General features: G+C 36.0%; 1 protein-coding gene and 1 pseudogene across 2 annotated transcripts in view; one reads left to right on the top strand and one right to left on the bottom strand.

The window, feature by feature from the left end:
- Positions 1-16,098, top strand: part of NDC80 (NDC80 kinetochore complex component) — a 50,281-nt gene extending 34,183 nt beyond the window's left edge. For both annotated transcript variants that reach the window (XM_059410021.1, XM_059410022.1), the window contains 4 exons: positions 6,564-6,656; positions 7,861-7,991; positions 9,849-9,951; positions 14,200-16,098. In XM_059410021.1, coding sequence (XP_059266004.1) covers positions 6,564-6,656; positions 7,861-7,991; positions 9,849-9,951; positions 14,200-14,337 — 465 coding nt within the window. In that variant the 3' untranslated portion in view covers positions 14,338-16,098. The remainder of the gene's footprint in view (positions 1-6,563; positions 6,657-7,860; positions 7,992-9,848; positions 9,952-14,199) is intronic.
- A 1,925-nt stretch (positions 16,099-18,023) lies between these two features.
- Positions 18,024-18,999, bottom strand: LOC132022982 (actin, cytoplasmic 2-like; annotated as a pseudogene).
- Positions 19,000-19,610: the final 611 nt, after the last annotated feature.

The raw sequence follows: 19,610 nt of genomic DNA, 5'->3' as shown, positions 1-19,610 counted from the left end.
GTCTGAAGTCCCGATCCAGCACCTTGGGAGGAAACAATCTATCTTACTGTCCCGCTCATTCTCTTCTTAGTTTATCTTAATTTGCTTTAGAGGTCTCCATCATTTGCACAGGACCAATGTCAGGCAGAACCTTCTTCAGCTGTGAGACGCTATGTCTAGGGTTCAGGTCCCTGAAGTTTTCCTGCCGTCAGGGTGGTAAGGAGGTAGTAATAGTCTCTTTCAAGGGAAGATTCAAGGCAGTCTTTGTTCTTAGTAATTCCAAATCAGAAGTCAGAGGAGAAAATTGGAAACATTAATTTGGAAAGTCATAGTCAGATGTGTGAGGAAATTAGAATAATCCAAGACCTAGTCTGATTTATAGATATATAACAAAACCTCAAATGTAACAGGATTATAATTTAATATCTACAAAGGTTCAAACCTAATTTTTCTCTCTGAAATTACACCCATATTTACTGAAGATAACCATGGTAAAAGTAATTTATTTGCATTAAACTTGGTCTCATTATTTACATAAGAATAGCAAGAAAAGCAATTGACCATAAAATCTCTTTTTAAAATTGCTTTACTGGAGACTTGTAAGCATGGTGCACAAATCAAGCCTCATATGGGGCTGCCTGCTCAGCAAGGAATTGTCTTCTCCCTCTGACCCTACCCCCTCACACACACGTGCACTTGTGTTCTCTCTCCTCTCTCAAATAAATAAGTAAATAAGTAAAATCTTTTTTTAAAAAAAGACCAAAAAAACCCTCTTTTTCTTAATTAAATTCATTCCAATCTTACAACCTTGACCACACATAGAATGTCCTTCCCTTATTATTTCTACCAGTTTTAATTATACATATTAAAATTTATACCATTAGAAACTTTTAATTTCCAGTGAAATCTAAGAAGTAAGAACTTAAAAACCATCTTTTACATTACCATTCTGTAGATTAGCAGACTAATAAATACTTCTTTATGATTTCTAGAAACGTGTTTTCTCACAGAAAATTTGTCAGGGTCATGACACATGTTTATTAGTAAGTCCTAATATCTTTAGTTCCTGTGTAAAAGGAATTAAAAAGTAGATAAACCAATATTCAGTAACTAATGTGTTAGTATTTTATCTTATTTGGAAATGATCTGAATAGTGAATGAATTTAACTTTACTGATCATTTAACTTAACCTAGCTAAAACTTTAAGTTTCCAGGTTACCAAAAAGACTTGGGGAAACTATTTAAAAGTTCACCTAAAAACTTTTTATCTTTTTATATCCCTTTAATTTACTTGTTCTTTCCTGTGTTTCAATTACCAACCAAAATTTCATTAGACATTAGACAAAGTCAGTCATCATCCCAAGATAATTTTTCTTGCTGACAGATTTTGTCAAGAGATAACATAAACTGATTTGATTGATAAACCCAGGTGGAATAAGACTTGTATGTATGCATTTTATTCAATGTTTATAACTTGAAAGAAAAGTTTATTTTACTTAAATCAAACAAACTTAAGTTAAACTTAATAATGAATATTTTCTTAGGTGTTGTGAATTCAGAAAGCACTTGGGTTAGTTTCCATTGTTTTTTTGTTTTGGGGGTTTTTTTTTTACTTTTTATGAATAGCGAATTTATTTAAGCACTTAGTTTAGGTCAATTAAATAGAGCTTTTTTACAAACTAATTTTAGAGGTAGAAAAATACCACACACCTTTAATGCACTTATAATAGACACACATAAACATATAACAGATATAAACAGAGACCTTCTGGCCTGTTTTACTAGTTAAAAAGAATTTGTATCTAAGTTGTTTATCTGGTAGATAGAGTAATTTAAGGCTACTTGAGTGGATGGCTTAAACTAAGTTTTAAATGATGTTTTCTTTTTTCATTTTTTTCCTGGTAAGAATTATCCCTGAAGTTGTACTTTAACATTTACATTTCAAAGACACAGGAAAGTTACAAGACTTTTAAAATAAATAGGGACTGTTTGGGGACTGGTAAAAAGAAACAGATGAACTTTGAAATGCTTCTAGAGTTGCATTTTCTAGTTTTGTAAAGGAGTGAATAAATCTGAAGATCTAATTGACTTTGTTCAACAATTCATGAGTCACGCAGCATCCCATTTAGCAAATAGAAGAGAGCTCCAAATGATTGCAGAAGGGAAAGAGACTAGAGGCACACAGTTAGGAAGCCAAATAGTATCCTGAATGATACATGGTAAAAAATTTAAACCAGGGCTATTGCAATAAGGGTGTAAAAGAGATATTTAAAGATTGAAACAATGTAATTTAGTGGTCCATTTGGATGTGAGCCTAGCAGGGCTCAATCCCAATCTGAGATCATGACCTGAGCCAAAATCAAAAGTCAAGACGCTTAACTGACTGAGCTACCCAGGTGCCCCTGAAGATTTTTAAGTCAGGGCATAACACCCTTGTAATACAGTAAGCCCCATAATGTATGAAGGCTAGTTTAGAAGTACATGAAACTAGAGGCATACATTTCAGAGACCTAACACTATCCCAAGTGATAAATGGTAAAGACTCAGTCCAAGGCTATTTCAGTGAGAGTGGAAAAAAGATTTAAAGATGGGAACAATGTAATTTACTGGTCCATTTGGATGTGAAGGTTACAGAAGAGAGGAATTAAGAATGTTCAGATGTCTAGCTTTGGTATATGATGTTAAAGAAAAAAAATTATTTATGACACTTGTTAAAGGAAGTAAGGTGGACTTCATTCAAGGGGGACCATTACAAAGAGGTTCTATAGTAGATGAGAGAGATTGGGCTCAACTCCAAATACAACAACAACAAAAAGGGAATTGTAACCAAGGAGAGTAGAATGCAGATCAGTGGTTAAAGAATTACTGAGAAGAAACTCTAGGGGTAAGGGACGATACTGTCTAAACCAGCCTAATAGGGGTAAGGGATGATACTATCTAAACCAGCCTAATAGTGTTCTTGCTGAAAGCAGGCCAACGTGATCAGACACCAGCTGAAGGATGTTGAAGGGACTTGATTAGATATTGAGGTTAAGGATTCTAATTAAACTGTCTTAAGCATGATTCTTGCTAAAATTGGACAAAGACAAACACAGAAGCCAAAGGAAAACTCTCTTTGAGAAGAGAGTTCAGAAGAGCTGAGTAGTTTGGTCAAGGAGAGAATCTTTTGGTGGTGATATTCTAGATCCTTGATAAAGAATACAAGAGAAGGTTGTAGAAGAAAGAATTTCAGTCTGGGATATACTGAGTTTCAGATGTCTAGAACATCAGAGTGGAGACTCTCCTGTAGGCAGTTGGACTGTGTACATAGATATAAATATGTATTATTTAGCATGCATTTAATTAAAGCCAAGAAATTTCCCAGTTGTGAAAATGAAAGAGCAAGCTCTCCCAAATGAGCAGATGAGAATACAGCCAAGATCAGAATCCTGGGAGAACATTCACTTCCAAAGTACAAACAGAGAAAGAGAAATCCATAAGGAAGAGTTAGAAGGACCTCCCAAGACTTAAAGAGAAAACCAGGAGCGTCTATGGTCATAGAAACCAAGAAAGGGGATTTCAGAAGGAAGTGATCGACTAAATATGTTACTCAGATATAAATCATGAAAGATGTTCTTTGACTTTAGCAAACAATTTGTTGATGGTGATCTTTGCAAAGGCAACTTCATGAAGCAGAGGAGCCAGAAAGCTTATTGCTGTGGATTTAAATTTGAATGGTAGTAGCAGAAGATACTATAGTATTAATAGTCTACTTTCTATGGAATGCTACAATTAGATCATCACAAAATTTGAGTCTAAGGAGACAAGATGGAACAGTAGTTAGAAAGTGGTGTATGGGAAAGATTTTCATTTTGCAGGGGGTGAGGGAGCGGTTGTTTGAGTTTAAAGGTGAAAGAATGAGTTTAAGGAAAAGAATTTTAAAAATTAGTTTAAAAAATGAAGTTTAAAAAATTAGGAGTGAAAGGTATTGATGTATTTGAACATAGTTCATGAAGAAATACCAAGGCTTGGGATCTAGAGAAGAGGTAAAGGGGTTCTCTTCATGAGGAAAATGGGTATCATGCATCCTGAAACTGACAGAAAGAAGAAGGGTCTCGTAAGAAATATTTTGGTTGTTGGGAGACAGGAAGTGATGGAAATCCAATCTAGTGGCTTCTGTCTTCTCAATGACAGAAGAAAAAAGTTTTCTAACTAAAGTAACTAATGATATCTTCTCTGCTTATAAACTGTTGGACAGTTGTTTACTGAATGAATGAATGAAATACTGAAGGAAGTATACCAAATATTAATAACAGTTCTTTGAGATTATAGAATTATTAGTAATTTTTATTTTCCTTAATTTTTCCCTTATTTACTACAGTGGAAATGTATATTTCTGTAATAAGGTTGGGGGAGGGGTGGGAATGTTTAATTGATGAAATTTTAGCAAAGCTCACATGAAAGTTAGAAGCTGCTCAGAGATTAAGTAAACATGATTTTGACAAACATGACTTCCTAGTGGAAGTTCTGATTATTTGGCTATGCAATGATCTTACTGCAGATAAATTTAATGAAACAACTGGTTTAATTCAGCACTTTTCTTCAGAAATAACATATCTTTTTTTTTTTTAAGATTTTATTTATTTATTTGACAGACAGAGATCACAAGTAGGCAGAGAGACAGGCAGAGAGAGAGGGGAAAGCAGGCTCCCTGCTGAGCAGAGAGCCCGATGCAGGGCTGGATCCCAGGACCCTGGGATCATGACCTGAGCTGAAGGCAGAGGCTTTAACCCACTGAGCCACCCAGGTGCCCCAGAAATAACATATCTTTAAACGGGAAGTTTATAGTGTAGGTGTCAAGGGCCAATCACCCCAAGATGTGCCACTTTGGCATGCAGCTTATTCAGAACTGAAAGTATTCAATACCCAAGAAGAAACTTTGATCTCCACCTACCCCCTAATTGCCTAAAGGAATTAAAGGTCCTCCTCCCAGAAGGGAGGTATCACCATAGATAACTACAGTATAATATAAACTAGGGATGGTAGACAGTGAGGAACTTAGCAAAGTCTCTTTCTTAAAATTCCTCTCTATGTCCCATTTGTGTCTGTGTGGCCTAGAAAACATTTGTTTACCAAACATTAACTCTTCCATCTTCCTATGAATTGCTTTCCTTTTCTTGAAATCCCAGACCCCTACCCCCCTTATCTTTAGCTTACGATGACAAATATACTTCCTTTTGCTTGTCTTTAGAATCTCATGTCTTTGTGCATTCCCCATACATACAAAATTAAATTTGGTTTTCTCCTGTTAATCATTCTTATGTCAGTTAAATTCTTAAACCAGCCAAAAGAACCTTAAGGGTAGAGAAAATTTTTTCCTGCTTGAATAGCTTCAGTAACTTTAGTCTTGTGGGGGCGGGGAGAAGGCAGAGGAAGGGGAGAGAGAGAATCTTAAGCAGGCTCCATGCCCAGCATAGAGCCCAACACAGACTTAATCCCATGACCCTGAGATCGTGACCTGAGCCAAGATCAAGCGTCAGACGCTTAATCAGTTGAGCTGATTGGAGTTAGAACATCTAGGTTGGAGTTGTGGGCATATGCTCTCTGTATGATCCTACGTGAATAGCATTCATTCTAGCCAACTCTTCTCATTTGTAAAATAGAAAAGGAATATTCTTTATAAAGAGACTTTTGATAATTGAATGAGAAGTATATGCAAGTTTCTCTAATAAATAGTCACTTTACCATCCTATCATATACCAAACAACAATTGCTTCACTAAATTTCTCCTAAAAATATGTATGCGTAATTTTTTTGTGACTTCATATATGTGCTGAATCATCCTTTTAAAGAAAGATCCAGCTTATAGATACATTTTTCTATTTTTTATTTCCTAGAGCAAATATTTTCTTAACCTAGCTGGAAAACATTCTATATTAATTTCTGGTAACTTTGGAAACACTTTTTTTCTTTAATTTTGGTTTCAACAGGCTTAAAGCTCAAACTTTAATAAGATTAAATGTGTTAAATTTATTACTGTTTGGGAGAATCCATTGATTAATAACCAGTTAGAAAACATCCACTAAAATCAATATGAAAACTTCTCTTTAACATCCTAGAAAGTAAACACACAAATGGAAAGCTAGATAACTAATAAAAGAGATGAAATGTAAGTAAATCTAGACTTCAAAACTAGAAGGTAAAAACAACTTACATGTATTAACAAATTAATATAAAAATGTTCAGAGTGTATATAATACATGTAATATTTATAATACTATATAAGATTGCTTACAAACACCCCCACAGCAACTAGTAGAAAAGTACCTGGTATCCTTCTTTTACTGGGAATTAAGCCAGACTTTTTTTCCTAATTAACTCTGTATTTTAATATTGTACATTAAAAATATATATATGTCTTTTTGTGTGTTTGTTTTTATTTAACTCCTCTTTGGGGAATAATAAATTCTGAGAACAAATGATAGGTGAGAATCCAAAAGGACTAAAAATAACATGGTTCAATCGGTAATATGAAAGTTTTATAACTTACTAAAATGTTTTTGGTGTATGGTTATGATTTCTCAACCCAAGTTTTATTCTCCAAGCTAAATACAATGATAACAGAAAGCAGGAGAGGTGTAAAAACTCTGAAAGAAGAAGTTCAAAAGCTGGACGATCTTTACCAACAAAAGGTTAAGGTAAGAACTTTGCCACAGTTTGTATAGGTAAGCTTTGACCTAGTCTTACATCTAAGTAAACATTTAAGCTTAACTTGTGTTTAAGTTTAGTGTAATCTTCTAAAGTTTATTGTAAAGAGTTATTTTGTCCTTTTAAAGGATTTTTTTCCAGGAATTGGGCTGTTTCACATGAGAACACGTTTACTGTTTCATTAATATTTTAGACTTGAATATGAGATTCTGTATCCTTGTTAGACCAAAACATGTTTTAAATGTGATCTCTTCTACCTTTTTTAGAAATTTAATGTTAAGTACTCCTAAAGCATAAACCTCCAATAAGGCTTGTGTATGTGATTGCCTGGAAAGAGTTATAGCAAACTGACTAACTTGGCCAAATCACAAAGATATTTTATATGAAATTTAGAATGTGGGAAAAATAATAGGATTCTTTTCCCACCACCTCTAATCCATCCACCTTCTCACCATGTTTTACTTAGGGAAGCACTCGTGTGACTCTTCATTTACCATTTATAAAACTGACAAGAGAATTTTAGTCATACTAATATCTTTTACTTAGTTACAGCAACAAAGTATTAGGAATTGGAAATTTTCTCTTGGCCTTGTATTGCATTTAGGGCCTATAAATTTTGTTAAGTAGTGAGAAATTTTTGGAAAATACACCACAGTAATGTGATCTACATGTGAAATATGAGCTAGTTGGTAATCATTGTTATTTTCATATGTTCTCCATGACAGTACTTGCATTTGTCCTCTTAAAGCACTTCAGTGAAAGCCTTTCATATTTCATCTTAACCTAAGAGTTGATGACTTTGGGCTCCTTTTCCTGTGCATATTTCACATATGTGAAATAAAGGTAGTGTGAAAGTTACCCACATTTTTGCATGTATAAAAGACCTCTTGATGATCATAGGAAATATTTAAGTCATTATCCTAAGGTTTCTTATAGTACCTACCTGAAAATACCGCTGAATGAATTCCATATAAGGCCTGTTGAGAAGGTCATATTTAGGTTTACAGTATAAAATTTCCAAAAAAGCTTTTTAAAGTCTCATACATGTAAAACAGTACACATTCTGAGAATATAAATGATGGTGCAACCTGATTTTTTTTTAATGTGTTACATATAGATGGTATGTGGAGTATAGTATATGAAGTATATAGAACACAAACATTAAAAATGATAACCATACGCTTATCTTGATAGGAAGCTGAAGAAGAGGACAAAAAATGTGCCAGTGAGCTGGAGTCCTTGGAGAAACACAAGCATCTGCTGGAGAGCGCTGTTAACGAGGGCCTCAGTGAAGCTATGAATGAATTAGATGCTATTCAGCGAGAGTAAGTTCATGTAACCAAGATTTATAATGTTTATTTCAGATTAATTATTTAACATTTCTGTAAAACCAGATCTATGTTTATTAGCTTTAATTTATATTATAGAGCTACATGGGAAAGAGGAAGTAGTGAACACAGAAAGAGCCTATAACTTGAAATACTGTCCCTAAATGTATTCTGCTACTATTATAGCTATCGCCTCCTAAGAAAACATTTATTTTTACATATAATTAATAAAGGGCTTTTAAACACTGAAAACAGCATAAAATTTTCAGTCAGTTGAAATACTTTGGCTATTTGTTTCTATTTTTAAGATATTTATACATTCTGGAAATTATATATACAACAAACTGTATCCTGTAAATTATATGATCATTGTGCTGTAACACATTATGTGCCCTCATAATAATCACCACACTGCAAAATCGTGCAATGAAAAATCAGCACCTACAGTAAAATTGGGATTGGGCACAACACTCTCAAAATCAGCCAGTGACACACATAAACAAAAGATGGGAACCTAACTAAAATGTTAGCACAATTGTACATATGTTAAATGTTTAAGAAGTACATAAATGCTATGATAAATATGACACTATATTTTAAAGACTCCAGAAGTTTGCCTGGGAAAGGGGCATTCAAAGGGTTGCAGCTTTTAAATTATTGAAATGAGGTGGAGGGAGAATTATCCAAAATCAGATGGGAAGTTTTAACACCAGAGGTGGATGCATGTGACTCATCACATAATGTAATGAATTGAGGGAGCTGGTACACATTTGAGGTGTGTGTTTATATGTTTTTATATTCCTTTGCGTCTGGATTCAGCTGAGGACAGTTTTCTGCATTCACTTAGTGTTTTTCAAGAAGGAAACGGCATAGGGACAACTGTATGACTCAGCTGAAGAACATGGAACTTTTTTTTTTTAAAGCATGCAACTCTTGATCACAGGATTGTGAGTTTGAGCCCCAAATTTATTAAAAATAAATAAATAGATAAACAGACTCTAAAAAAGGAAAGAAATGTCATAAGCAAATACAAATTTTTGCATTATGGTCAAATTGCTACGTAATATTTCAATCCAAATGGAGCAAATGCGTGTTTCCAAACAAGCAACAGAACTAACTCTATATGCTACATTTCTTAGTTCTTCATTATCAAATTACACATTGTCAAGTTTTCCCTCTTGGTTTCCATATTATTTTAAAACTTACATAGAAAGAGTTTTAGCCACATTGTGTATTAACAGTAACTAAAATGGTAACATCCTTTTTTAAAGAGTATTCTGCCTTTGTGTATATAATTTTCTCATGCAACGCATAGAAAGTCAATATACTGAATCCATAGGCTCTTTTTTTTTAAGTCTTAATTAAGTGACCCTCAACTAATAAATTCTGACTTTGAGATCAGAAGTACAACCCTTAAGAAAATCACACCTCTTCATTTGCTTATTTGTAGTTTAGGGATAAAAAACTCAGCTGAAGCATTTTTTTGGCTTACAGTCTTTGTTTTTAATTTGAATTTGCATACGTTAAAAAAAAGAGACTCCCACTCCCCATTCAAATGTATTGAATGCCTTCTCCCTGAAAGCATTTAAATTTACAACCCTTTTGGAGATTCAGTGAAGACCAATTGCCCCCAAGTTTTGTATGTTAAGGCACAAGGTTTTGGTGCTGTTTTGTTTTGGTGCTTGCAAAGGATCTTTGAAAATGTTTTTCCGTCTTAATGGCTGAGAAGCAAACAGCGCATATACCAAACACAGTCTGCGTTTATTGAATATGAAAAGGAGAAGTGAGCTAACTAGAACTGATGGATTAGGGGTTTTCTCCTAGACAACTCAAGCAAGAGTTTTTATTCTACAGATACCAACTAGTTGTGCAAACCACAACTGAAGAACGACGAAAAGTGGGAAATAACTTGCAGCGTCTTTTAGAGATGGTTGCTACACATGTAGGGTCTGTGGAGGTAAGTGTATGAAGGTCTTTCCTACATTCTAATGAAGATTTTTAAAACTGTATTTCTATTTTGTTTCTATATAAATTAAATGATAAATTTTATTTCTATGGAAAATATATTCTAGTAAAAAGTTATCAGAAGAGTCCTGTTTAGTGGTATGTAAGGAGCATCTGCATTTCATAAAACAATCTGTTTTGTTCACATAACAACAACATAAACAACATGTAATGGTATTTATTACATCAATAGTATATAATCATGCGCCAGGCCACATTCTACATACTGAAAACATACCAACACGTTTAAGATTTCAGTAAAATTAAGATGAAAGAGCATGGGTTATGACAAATATTTTTCCTTTCCATTAATTTCATGTAAAGTACTTATAAAATATAGAATGAAGTACTTATGAAACGTGAATCATAGCTTTAAAGTTCAACAATAATACTAGTCCTCCAACCTGCTGTACAGAGCCCAGAAGCCAAGCTAAACTGCTAACCTTTAAAATTCCAGGGTCGTCTATTAGGTGATAATATATTGACAATTGTGAATAGTGTAAGAGAAAAAAATAACCTCATTATATCACATTGTTAGTCTTCCATTTATTGAAAATAGCATGTGATATGCTATTTCTCCTCCTTTCTCCTAAAAGACATTGAACTGCATTTTCTTGTATGCTGGTGTTCTTGAGTGCTTGGTGAAAAGAACTAAGAAAATAAGCTGGATCCTACATCAGAAAACCTGGCTTCTCCCCACTTAGTGGCTCTATAACCTTTCATAGGTTCTTTTTCAACAAGTATTGTTAATTTGAACCACAGACCAGATAATTATATGACTAATTACTTTCTTGTTCTCTCAAGGATGATGTATAATAAATGCATAAGAGGAAAATTCATTCCCAACCTGTGATGATTGGCTCAGATTGAGAAACTCTACTTATATGTATCATTTTGCTTCTTTTGGTCTTCACCTCCTCCATCTGTGTAATGAGAGGGTTGTACTAAATCACTGCCAACATCTTCACATCTCTATTCTCTATAACAATTAGTTTGAGCTCAGTGTTAATCCAATAGTGATTTATCACAAGGGATTTATGTGAAAGGAAACCGCAACTGTTAAAGTTTTACTCAGTTAACATGAAGTTAGATTTGAAACCCTAATGATTATTACTTTTTAGTTTCTATTTAGTTCATTGTTGTTCAAGATCAGATGGCATTTTCAGAGCACTTACTTTGCACTATGTAAGAATTACAAATAGCCAGTAAACTATGGAAGGAGCCCCTAAAGTCAACCAATCATCTTTAAAACCTAATGTGAGGAAATTTTACAAGTGATAAAATTAGACTGTAGAAAACAGAGGACTGTGGATCTAATGGTATCTTTAAATGGGGTATTTTTCCTCTGAGGTAAAACGTTTCCTTGAGCAGTTCCTGGTTGTAGCCCCATGCAGGTCCTGTATGTGTCTTGATATTCTAGACTAGGAGAGAGCAAACTACAGCTCACAGGCCAAATTGTGCCCACAGGCTGCTTTTGTAAATAAGTTTTATTGGAACACAGACACTTCATTCACTTCCATACTCTTTATGGCTGCATTCCCACTACAGTGGCGGGGTTGAGCAGTTGCAACAAAGGCCGTTTGGTTCACAAAGCCTGAAGTATTTGTTATTTGGACCTTTACAGGAAAAAGTTGCTGACGCCTATTCCAGAATTCTACCTTCTTGAAGGGCACAAAATCTTTTTTGTCTGTTAAGATGTTCAGAAATTATTATTAAGCTGTAATAACAAACCCATTATAATACTGATGCATATAAACCAAGCTCTGACAGAGTGCAGAAAAAGATGGATAAGCATAGACAGAAGTTATATTTTTAAGAGAGGTTGTATTGCAGACTAGTGGGGTAAAATGAATTGTTCAATTAATGGATTTGGGATTCCTGCCTTAAAACATAAACAAAAATCACTGCAAGATGGATTAAGAAATTAATGTGAGGCTAAATTTATTTTTTTGGAGAGAGAAGGAGGGCTGGGGAGAGGGGCAGGGGAACAGGGAGAGAGAACCTTAAGCAGGCTCTGCTCCCAGTAGAGTCCAACATGGGGCTTGATCCCACAACCCTGAGGTCATGACCTGAGCTGAAATCAAGAGTCAGACACTTAAGCTACTGAGCCACCCAGGCAGCCCAAAGTGAGGCTAAATTTTTAACTTTCAGAAAAATTATAGACACTATTTTTATTCCTCAGGAGTTGTAAAGTAGTTCTTAAATTAGACACAAAGAGTAAAAACCACAAAAGTAATTATTTATAAATTCACCTTTGTTAAAATAAAGATCTCTACATCAAAAGACAAAGACTGGAGGGACACCTGGGTGGCTCAGTTGGTCAAGCTTCTGCCTTCAGCTCAGATTATGATCCCAGGGTCCTGGGATCAGCTCCGCATCCAGCTCCCTGTTCACTGGGTAGTCACTTTTCCCTCTCCCTCTGCCCCCCCCCCCCCAGTTGTTTACTCTCTCTCTAAATAAATACATATATAAATTTTTCTTTTTTTTAAGTGGAAAGGCAAGCCACAAAACAATAATTTTTTAAGACAACTAATAGTATCCAGATACATAATGACCTCTGATAACTAAGTACAGAAGGTGGGCAAAAGACTTGAATGGGAATTTCACAGAAAGCTAAGGTGGCCAATAAACAGGAAAAGATCTACCGCTTCCCACCCTCAAGAAATTGGCAAAAAAATTAAAGTTTGGGAATACTAAATGCCAGCAAGAACATAGAGAAATGCAAGTTTTCCTTTATACTACAGGGTTGCAAACTGATGTTAACAGTTTTAGAAAACAAATTTGCAATCCCTAATAAAATCCCTAGTTCCTTTCTAGGTATTAAGCTAAATTTTTACACGTGTGCTAGAGTACTAGCACTATTAGTACTAGTACTATACTAGTTGAATAGTATCCTCTCAAAATTCATGTGTATCTAGCATCTCATCATGTGACATTTGAAAAAATAAGGTCTTTGTGGATGTCATTAGTTAAAATGAGGTCATAATAGATTAGGTAGTTCCTCAACCTAGGGACCAATATCCTTATAAGAGTCCATGTGAAGATGGAGGCAGAAATTAGAGTGACACAGCTGTAAACTAGGGATTACCCAGAACTGCTAGAAGCTGGTAAGAGGTAAGGAAGAATTCTTCCCCTAGAGCCTTCAGAGAAAGTGGCCTTATCAGTATCTTGATTTTGGACTTCAAGCCTCCAAAACTGTGAGGAAATAAATTTCTTAAGCCATATAGTATGTTGAGATTTGTTATAGTATAATTGAAATAGTAAAAAACATAACCCAGCGTATTAATTTCCTGTTAGTGCTATAACGAATTACCACCAACCTAATGGCTTAAAGCAACACGGATTTATTTCCTTATATATCTAGAGGTCAGGAGTGTAAAATGGGCCTTCCAGACTATAATCTTTCTAGAGACTAGATGGAATTTCTTTGCCTTTTCCCTTTTCTAGAGCCACCTATACCTCTTGGTTTGCAGCCTCTTCAAAGCCAGCAGCACAACATCTTCTATCCCCTCCGACTGCTTTTCTGTCCTTACATTTTCTCTTTCTGACTCTCACATTGCTGATTCCCTTTTACCAAGACCCTCGTGATTACATTGGGCCCACCAGGATAATGCAGAATGATCCCCTTTTCTCAAACTCCTTAACTTAATCACATCTGTAAAGTTCCTTTGCCCTGTAAGATAATGTGTTCATAGGTTCTGGGAATTAGGCCATGGACATCTTTGAGGAGGCTGCTATTCAGCCTACCATACCTGGAAATAAACTAAATAGTAAAATGGATAATAAATATTGGTATGTTCATGCAATAGAAAACTATTTGGCAGTACGTGAATAAACAAGCTATCTGTATTAACATCAATGAATCGAAATACTGGGTGGAAAAAAGTCATAGAATATTATATTTAATATCATTCAGTAAATATGAAAGATAAAACCTGGTACCACTAAACTAGCATATTGTCCAGAGATACATACATATCTGTGTGGGGCAGGGGATAAAAGTATAAAGAAAAACAAAACATTGTTGAGAGTGGTTGGCTCTGGGAAGAAAAATGGGGTTATGATTAGGAAAGGACACAAAAGAGTAGCCCTTACATTCCCTGTTCTTACAAATGTTACCATTTGTTTATATATTTCACAATTAAACTCTTTAAAATAAATTAATGTTTCTTCTCTAATAATTGCTCATTGTTTTTACTAGAAACATCTTGAGGAGCAGATTGCTAAAGTTGAGAGAGAGTATGAAGAATACATGTCTGAAGATCTCTTGGAAAATATTAGAGAGATTGGAGACAAGTATAAGAAGAAAGCTGCTCTAATTAAGCCTTCGGATGAATGAAGATAAAATATTGATTATCTAAACAAGAACTTTATTAACAGTGTAAATTTTTAAATGTCCTTTGTAAGTTCAAAAAATCTCTAACATATCTTATACCCCTCCTTACAATGAAGTCTTATGACCGTATCTTCCCAAGCCTGTGAAATATTTTTATATTTTTTATAAACCTAGTTTGTTAATTTAAAGTATGTATAACCCAAAATTATGGTAACTTGTTAGATTGTTATCTTTAGATGTGAAAGACTAGTTATATTATGTATCCAGAGTTAATAAAATTATATCAACAAAGTGTGTTTTTCCCTTATTTCTCAATCTAACTTCAGATGGTTAGAAGACAGTTATTTTTATCTAAACCAGGAATCAGCAGACTGGGCCAAATGCAGTCACATCCATTCATTGACACATCATCTATGACTACTTTCACAGTACAGTGGCAATGTTTATTACATTCATTAGACTGCAGGCCCAAAAATTAATTATCTGGCCCTTTACATAAACTTCTCCAGTTCCTGGTATACGCTCTACAAAGGCTGGGGCTCTACAGACTGTCAACAGTCTGTAAAAGAGCTACCACTGAACATCCTAGTGATACTGCTGCCCTTCTCACCAGGACATTCCCTGTGGCCTTCATGCATGGGTTGTCCTCAAAGTCCTCCTATGAAACCCTGGGGACTCTTCTGCCTTCACATTGTGTGTTGCAGCATTTTCACTTCCCTCAGCCTTTCTGTTTCTTCCTCTACTCTCTGCAAGGGCAACACAGGCATTTCCATTTGACTGAGTAATAGCCATCATCTTATCTATCCAGCCTCCTCATCAGTGAGTTTACCAAATCTGCTGGGGTCCTTTACAGGGTGTTAAATTCTGTATTCTGAAAAAGTATCCCTAAGCCAGGGAGTTCTTGCTTATTGAACTTAAATGTATTAAGCACCTTTGTGGTACTGGAGTGGAACTGGAGATCTTGATATGAACTCGTGGTTTGTAATATATTGATTCAGATAGAAGTATTTAGATATATGTATGTATATAAATACTTATATTTTCTAGCTCTGTCCTTGGGGGAAGGCATTGGCACATTAGGAGCAACGAACATATACAGTGCTCAAGCTTTGGTTTCCAAATATTATTGTCCATTAAAAAGGACCAGTCATCTTTGGAGAACTGGCCGATTCCAGGGATTGAGCAGGGAAAGTAAAGACTAGGCCTGAAACATTGGATTGTGTCAGAAAGTAAGTGAATACTCAAAGAATGACAGAGAAATGTCAAAAAAGGATAGAGGAGTCAGCCGGAAGGGGGCTCCCACTGGTCAAACCTGGGACAATTTAAACATCAAAATAAATAATGATAGCTATAGATTATTACCCATTGATTAAAGTAAGAATCCATGGGCCCATAGTCATATAAACAGTAGAGAAGGGTAAGTTCTTTGAGTAGAATGCCAAGTGATTAGTGTAGAAGTAATGAATAATAGAAGTTAAAAATCACTTTGCATGTAAAATTTTCTAGAATTAGAAATTAAAAAAACACTTTATGTATAGCAGCGTGGTTACAGTTAACAATACTGCAGTGTGTATTTGAAAGTTACTTAGACAGTTGATCTTAAGTTCTCAGCACAAGAAAAATGTGTTAACTGTGTGATGATGAATATTAATTAGACTTACTGTGGTGATCATTTTGCAGTTATATGAATACTGAATCATTATATTGTACACCTGAAACTAATATGTCAATTATTTCTCAATAAAAAAAGCATTTTTTGGCAACTATCATAGTAATAATTCATTCAAGAGATATAGATATTAAAACTAGTAGGTGAAAGCTTAGTGATATTTATATAGTCCCAAAATATCTTCCCATTTCTTTTTTTCTTTTTTTTAAAGATTTTATTATTTTTTTATTTATTTGACAGACAGAGATCACAAGTAGGCAGAGAGGCAGGCAGAGAGAGAAGAGGAGGAAGCAGGCTCCCTGCTGAACAGAGAGCCTGATGCGGGGCTCAATCCCAGGACCCTGGGATCATGACCTGAGCTGAAGGTAGAGGCTTAATGATAGAGCCACCCAGGCACCTGATAGACTATATTTTAGAGGAGTCTTAGGTTAACAGTGAAATTGAACAAGTGTGATTTTTAACTCTACAATCAAAAAAAGCAAAAATACTGGAGGGGGGTGGCACTTAGGGTGGTCATCCCTACAAAAAGTCATAATCCCTTGCTCAGTTTCCAGATATGGACCATTTTCAGATTTGAATCCCATTACTAAAGAGGAGGTAGCTGAGTCTCTAGAAGGAAGGACCTAGCAACATTATAGCAAATGTACATGGTGATAACTCCCCCAGTCCTTCCCTGAAAGAGACCCACAGCCACTTACTTGAATGATTGTACAGTGTGAAAAGAAGACTAACCAAACTGTTTTAGGATTCTTTGACACAGGATCTGAATTGACATTTAACCAAAAGCACCAACGCAGATGGCCCTTCTACGAGAGTAGGGCCTACAAGGACTAATTAATGGAGTCCTGGCTAAAATCTGGCTCATCATATACCCATTGGGTCTATAGACTTACCCAAAGATTGCTTCCTCAACCTCCAAGTACATAAATGAAGTTGATATATTTGGGATTTGAAGAATACCCCACAACCCCATAATCTGTCCCTGGTATGCAAGCATTAAAAACTGTAATAGTGAGGAAAGCCATATGGAAACTGCTGCAACTACCAGTTTCATCAAGATAGTAAATAAAAATAACATCAGATACCAGGAAGGATAGCAAACATTAATACAACCATTATAGAAAGACCTGAAAAATTCAGAGGTGACAAAGGATTCACTATCATATCTCCATTTGATTCACCAGTCTGGCTCTCTCAGAAACAGGATGGCCCCTGAAGAATGACATAGATTAAAATGATGAATAAGTTTACAGGCGTAAATGTAAAACATTTCCAATTCAAGGCAAGTAATGACCCCCCAAGTACTGACAGGGAAATACCTGGTAAGAAAAGAAACTGAGCAAGAAGCCTTGCATTTTGCCAACCCTATATGATTAGCAAGACAGAAGTAACAAGTGGATGGGGTACCTGGGTGGCTCAAGGGCTAAAGCCTCTGCCTTCAGCTCGGGCCATGATCCCAGGGTCCTGCAATCAAGCCCTGCATCGAGCTCTTTGCTCGGCAGGGATACTGCTTTCTCTTCTCTCTCTGCCTGCTTCTCTGCCTACTTGTGATCTCTGTCAAATAAATAAATTAAAACTTTAAATATATATATATATATATATATATATATCAAGTGGTCCAAGAACTCTTGCCAGCCTCTAGAGAAATCCTGGAATAGTCAGTTCTTACACATTAACACTGCACATATCAAGAAATTAATGATCTTGCAAGTTCTCACCAAGCCAATGGATTTCTCCTCTATAAACATGTCTCACCTTAGTTAGAACGTGACTAAACCACACGTACTAAGGATTTAAATCAAAGATATATGCAGGGTTTTAAATATATAAAGAGAACACTTAACTTAAATATAACATCAAAGTCAGCAGCAAATTCTACAATCCAATGCTAAAGCAGATAAATGATAAACCTCTTTTCAAAGGCTTATTCTAGTTCCATGAGGCCAGCAGGAGGTGAGGCAAATGTATACTTCTGAGTCATCTCATGAAACAAATGCTGTGAATCTTCTTGCAAGCCCATTTAGAAATGGGCAGTGAATGGAGGGGCCGACTTGTCCTTCTTCTGCTTGCTGATCCACATTTGCTGGAAGGCGGACAGTGAGGCCAGGATGGAGTCCCCAATCCACACTAAGCACTTACTTTCAGGAGGAGTGATGATCTTGACCTTCATTGTACTGCAAGTCAAGGCAATGATCTATTTCTGCATCTTATTGGCAATGTCCCACCAGGCACACCATGTTGACATTCAGGTCCTTCTAAATGTCAACATCACATTTTATGATGGAGTAGAAGGTGGTCTCACGGACATGGTCTCAAGGACTCAACACCCAGGAAGGAGAAAGGAAAGAGCTCCTCTGGACACCAGAGCCACTCATTGCTCATGTGATCACCTGGCTGTCTGGATGCTCATAATTCTACTGGACAAATGAGGACAAAGTTGTGGCCATCTCCTGCTGCAAGCCCAGGGTGATATAGCAGAGTTCTTGTTGATACCATGTATGAATTTTTTTGCTCAGTGGTAGAGATGAACCTATACCCACGCTCCATGAGGATCTTTATGAAGAAGTCAGCCAGGTCCCAGCTAGCAAGGTCCAGACCCAGTATGACTAAAGCTGGGTATAGCCCTAGTAGATGGACACCCTGTGGGTGACCTCATCCCTAGGGCCCATTACAATACCAAAGATGTGGCCAGAGGCATAAAGGGACAGCACAGCCTGGATGGCCACATACCCGACCCAGGTGTTGAAGGTTTCAAACATGATCATAGTCATCTTCTGTCTGTTGCACTGCACTTGATGTTCAGGAGTGCCTCAGTGGGCAGTCCTAGGCACTCCTCCAGGACAACATGTAGCTCATTATAGAAGGTGTGGAGCCAGGTTTTCCCCAATTCATCCCAGTTGGTGATGATGCTATGTCATGGTCAGGATGCAGGAATTACTCTGGACCCTGTCACCCATGTAGCTGTCATTCTACCTCATGCCCACCATGATGCCCTGGTGTTGGGTACCTGATAATAAATGGGAATATGGCTAGCGGTCATCATCCCCAGCAAGCCAACTTTACACTTGACAAAGCCATTGTCAATGACTAGTTATGATTTCTTTTTGCATTGCAATCTGTGGGGCCTGGGAGCAGAGGTGCCAGGAGACAGAGATGCAAGAGCAGAGGGAGTGCAGGCTGCCTGCAGGAAGTGATGTCACAAGTCTTTGTTGTGTTATCATTGTCTGCAGTTTCAGCTCCTGACTTCTCTTTGTTCTAGGCATTGTTTTAAATAATTTTAAATTTCCACATGGAAGAAGTTTTGTCCCCCCAATTGTTAGTGATTCTCAGTTACATTGTGTTGTTATTAGAGAATACTGTCTTTACTGTTTACTGTTTGGATTTGCTGAGGCTTTTTGTGGCCTAATGGTTTTTGTGAGTATTCATGGGCAATTGAAAGAGAAGTGCATTCCCTTTTAAGGATATTTAATTGGATATATTATCAATCAGATCTACCTTATCAACTATATAACTAAGCTTTCCATAATTATTTTTTATTTACTTGATCTCACATATAATGAGACATATATTGAGACATATATTGAGAAAGACAATGTAATTTTATCAA

Source organism: Mustela nigripes, chromosome 8 (assembly GCF_022355385.1).
Source record: "Mustela nigripes isolate SB6536 chromosome 8, MUSNIG.SB6536, whole genome shotgun sequence".
Lineage (NCBI taxonomy): Eukaryota > Metazoa > Chordata > Mammalia > Carnivora > Mustelidae > Mustela > Mustela nigripes.
The sequence above is the reverse complement of the archived record's forward strand: the minus strand, read 5'-3'. Positions and strand labels throughout refer to the sequence as shown.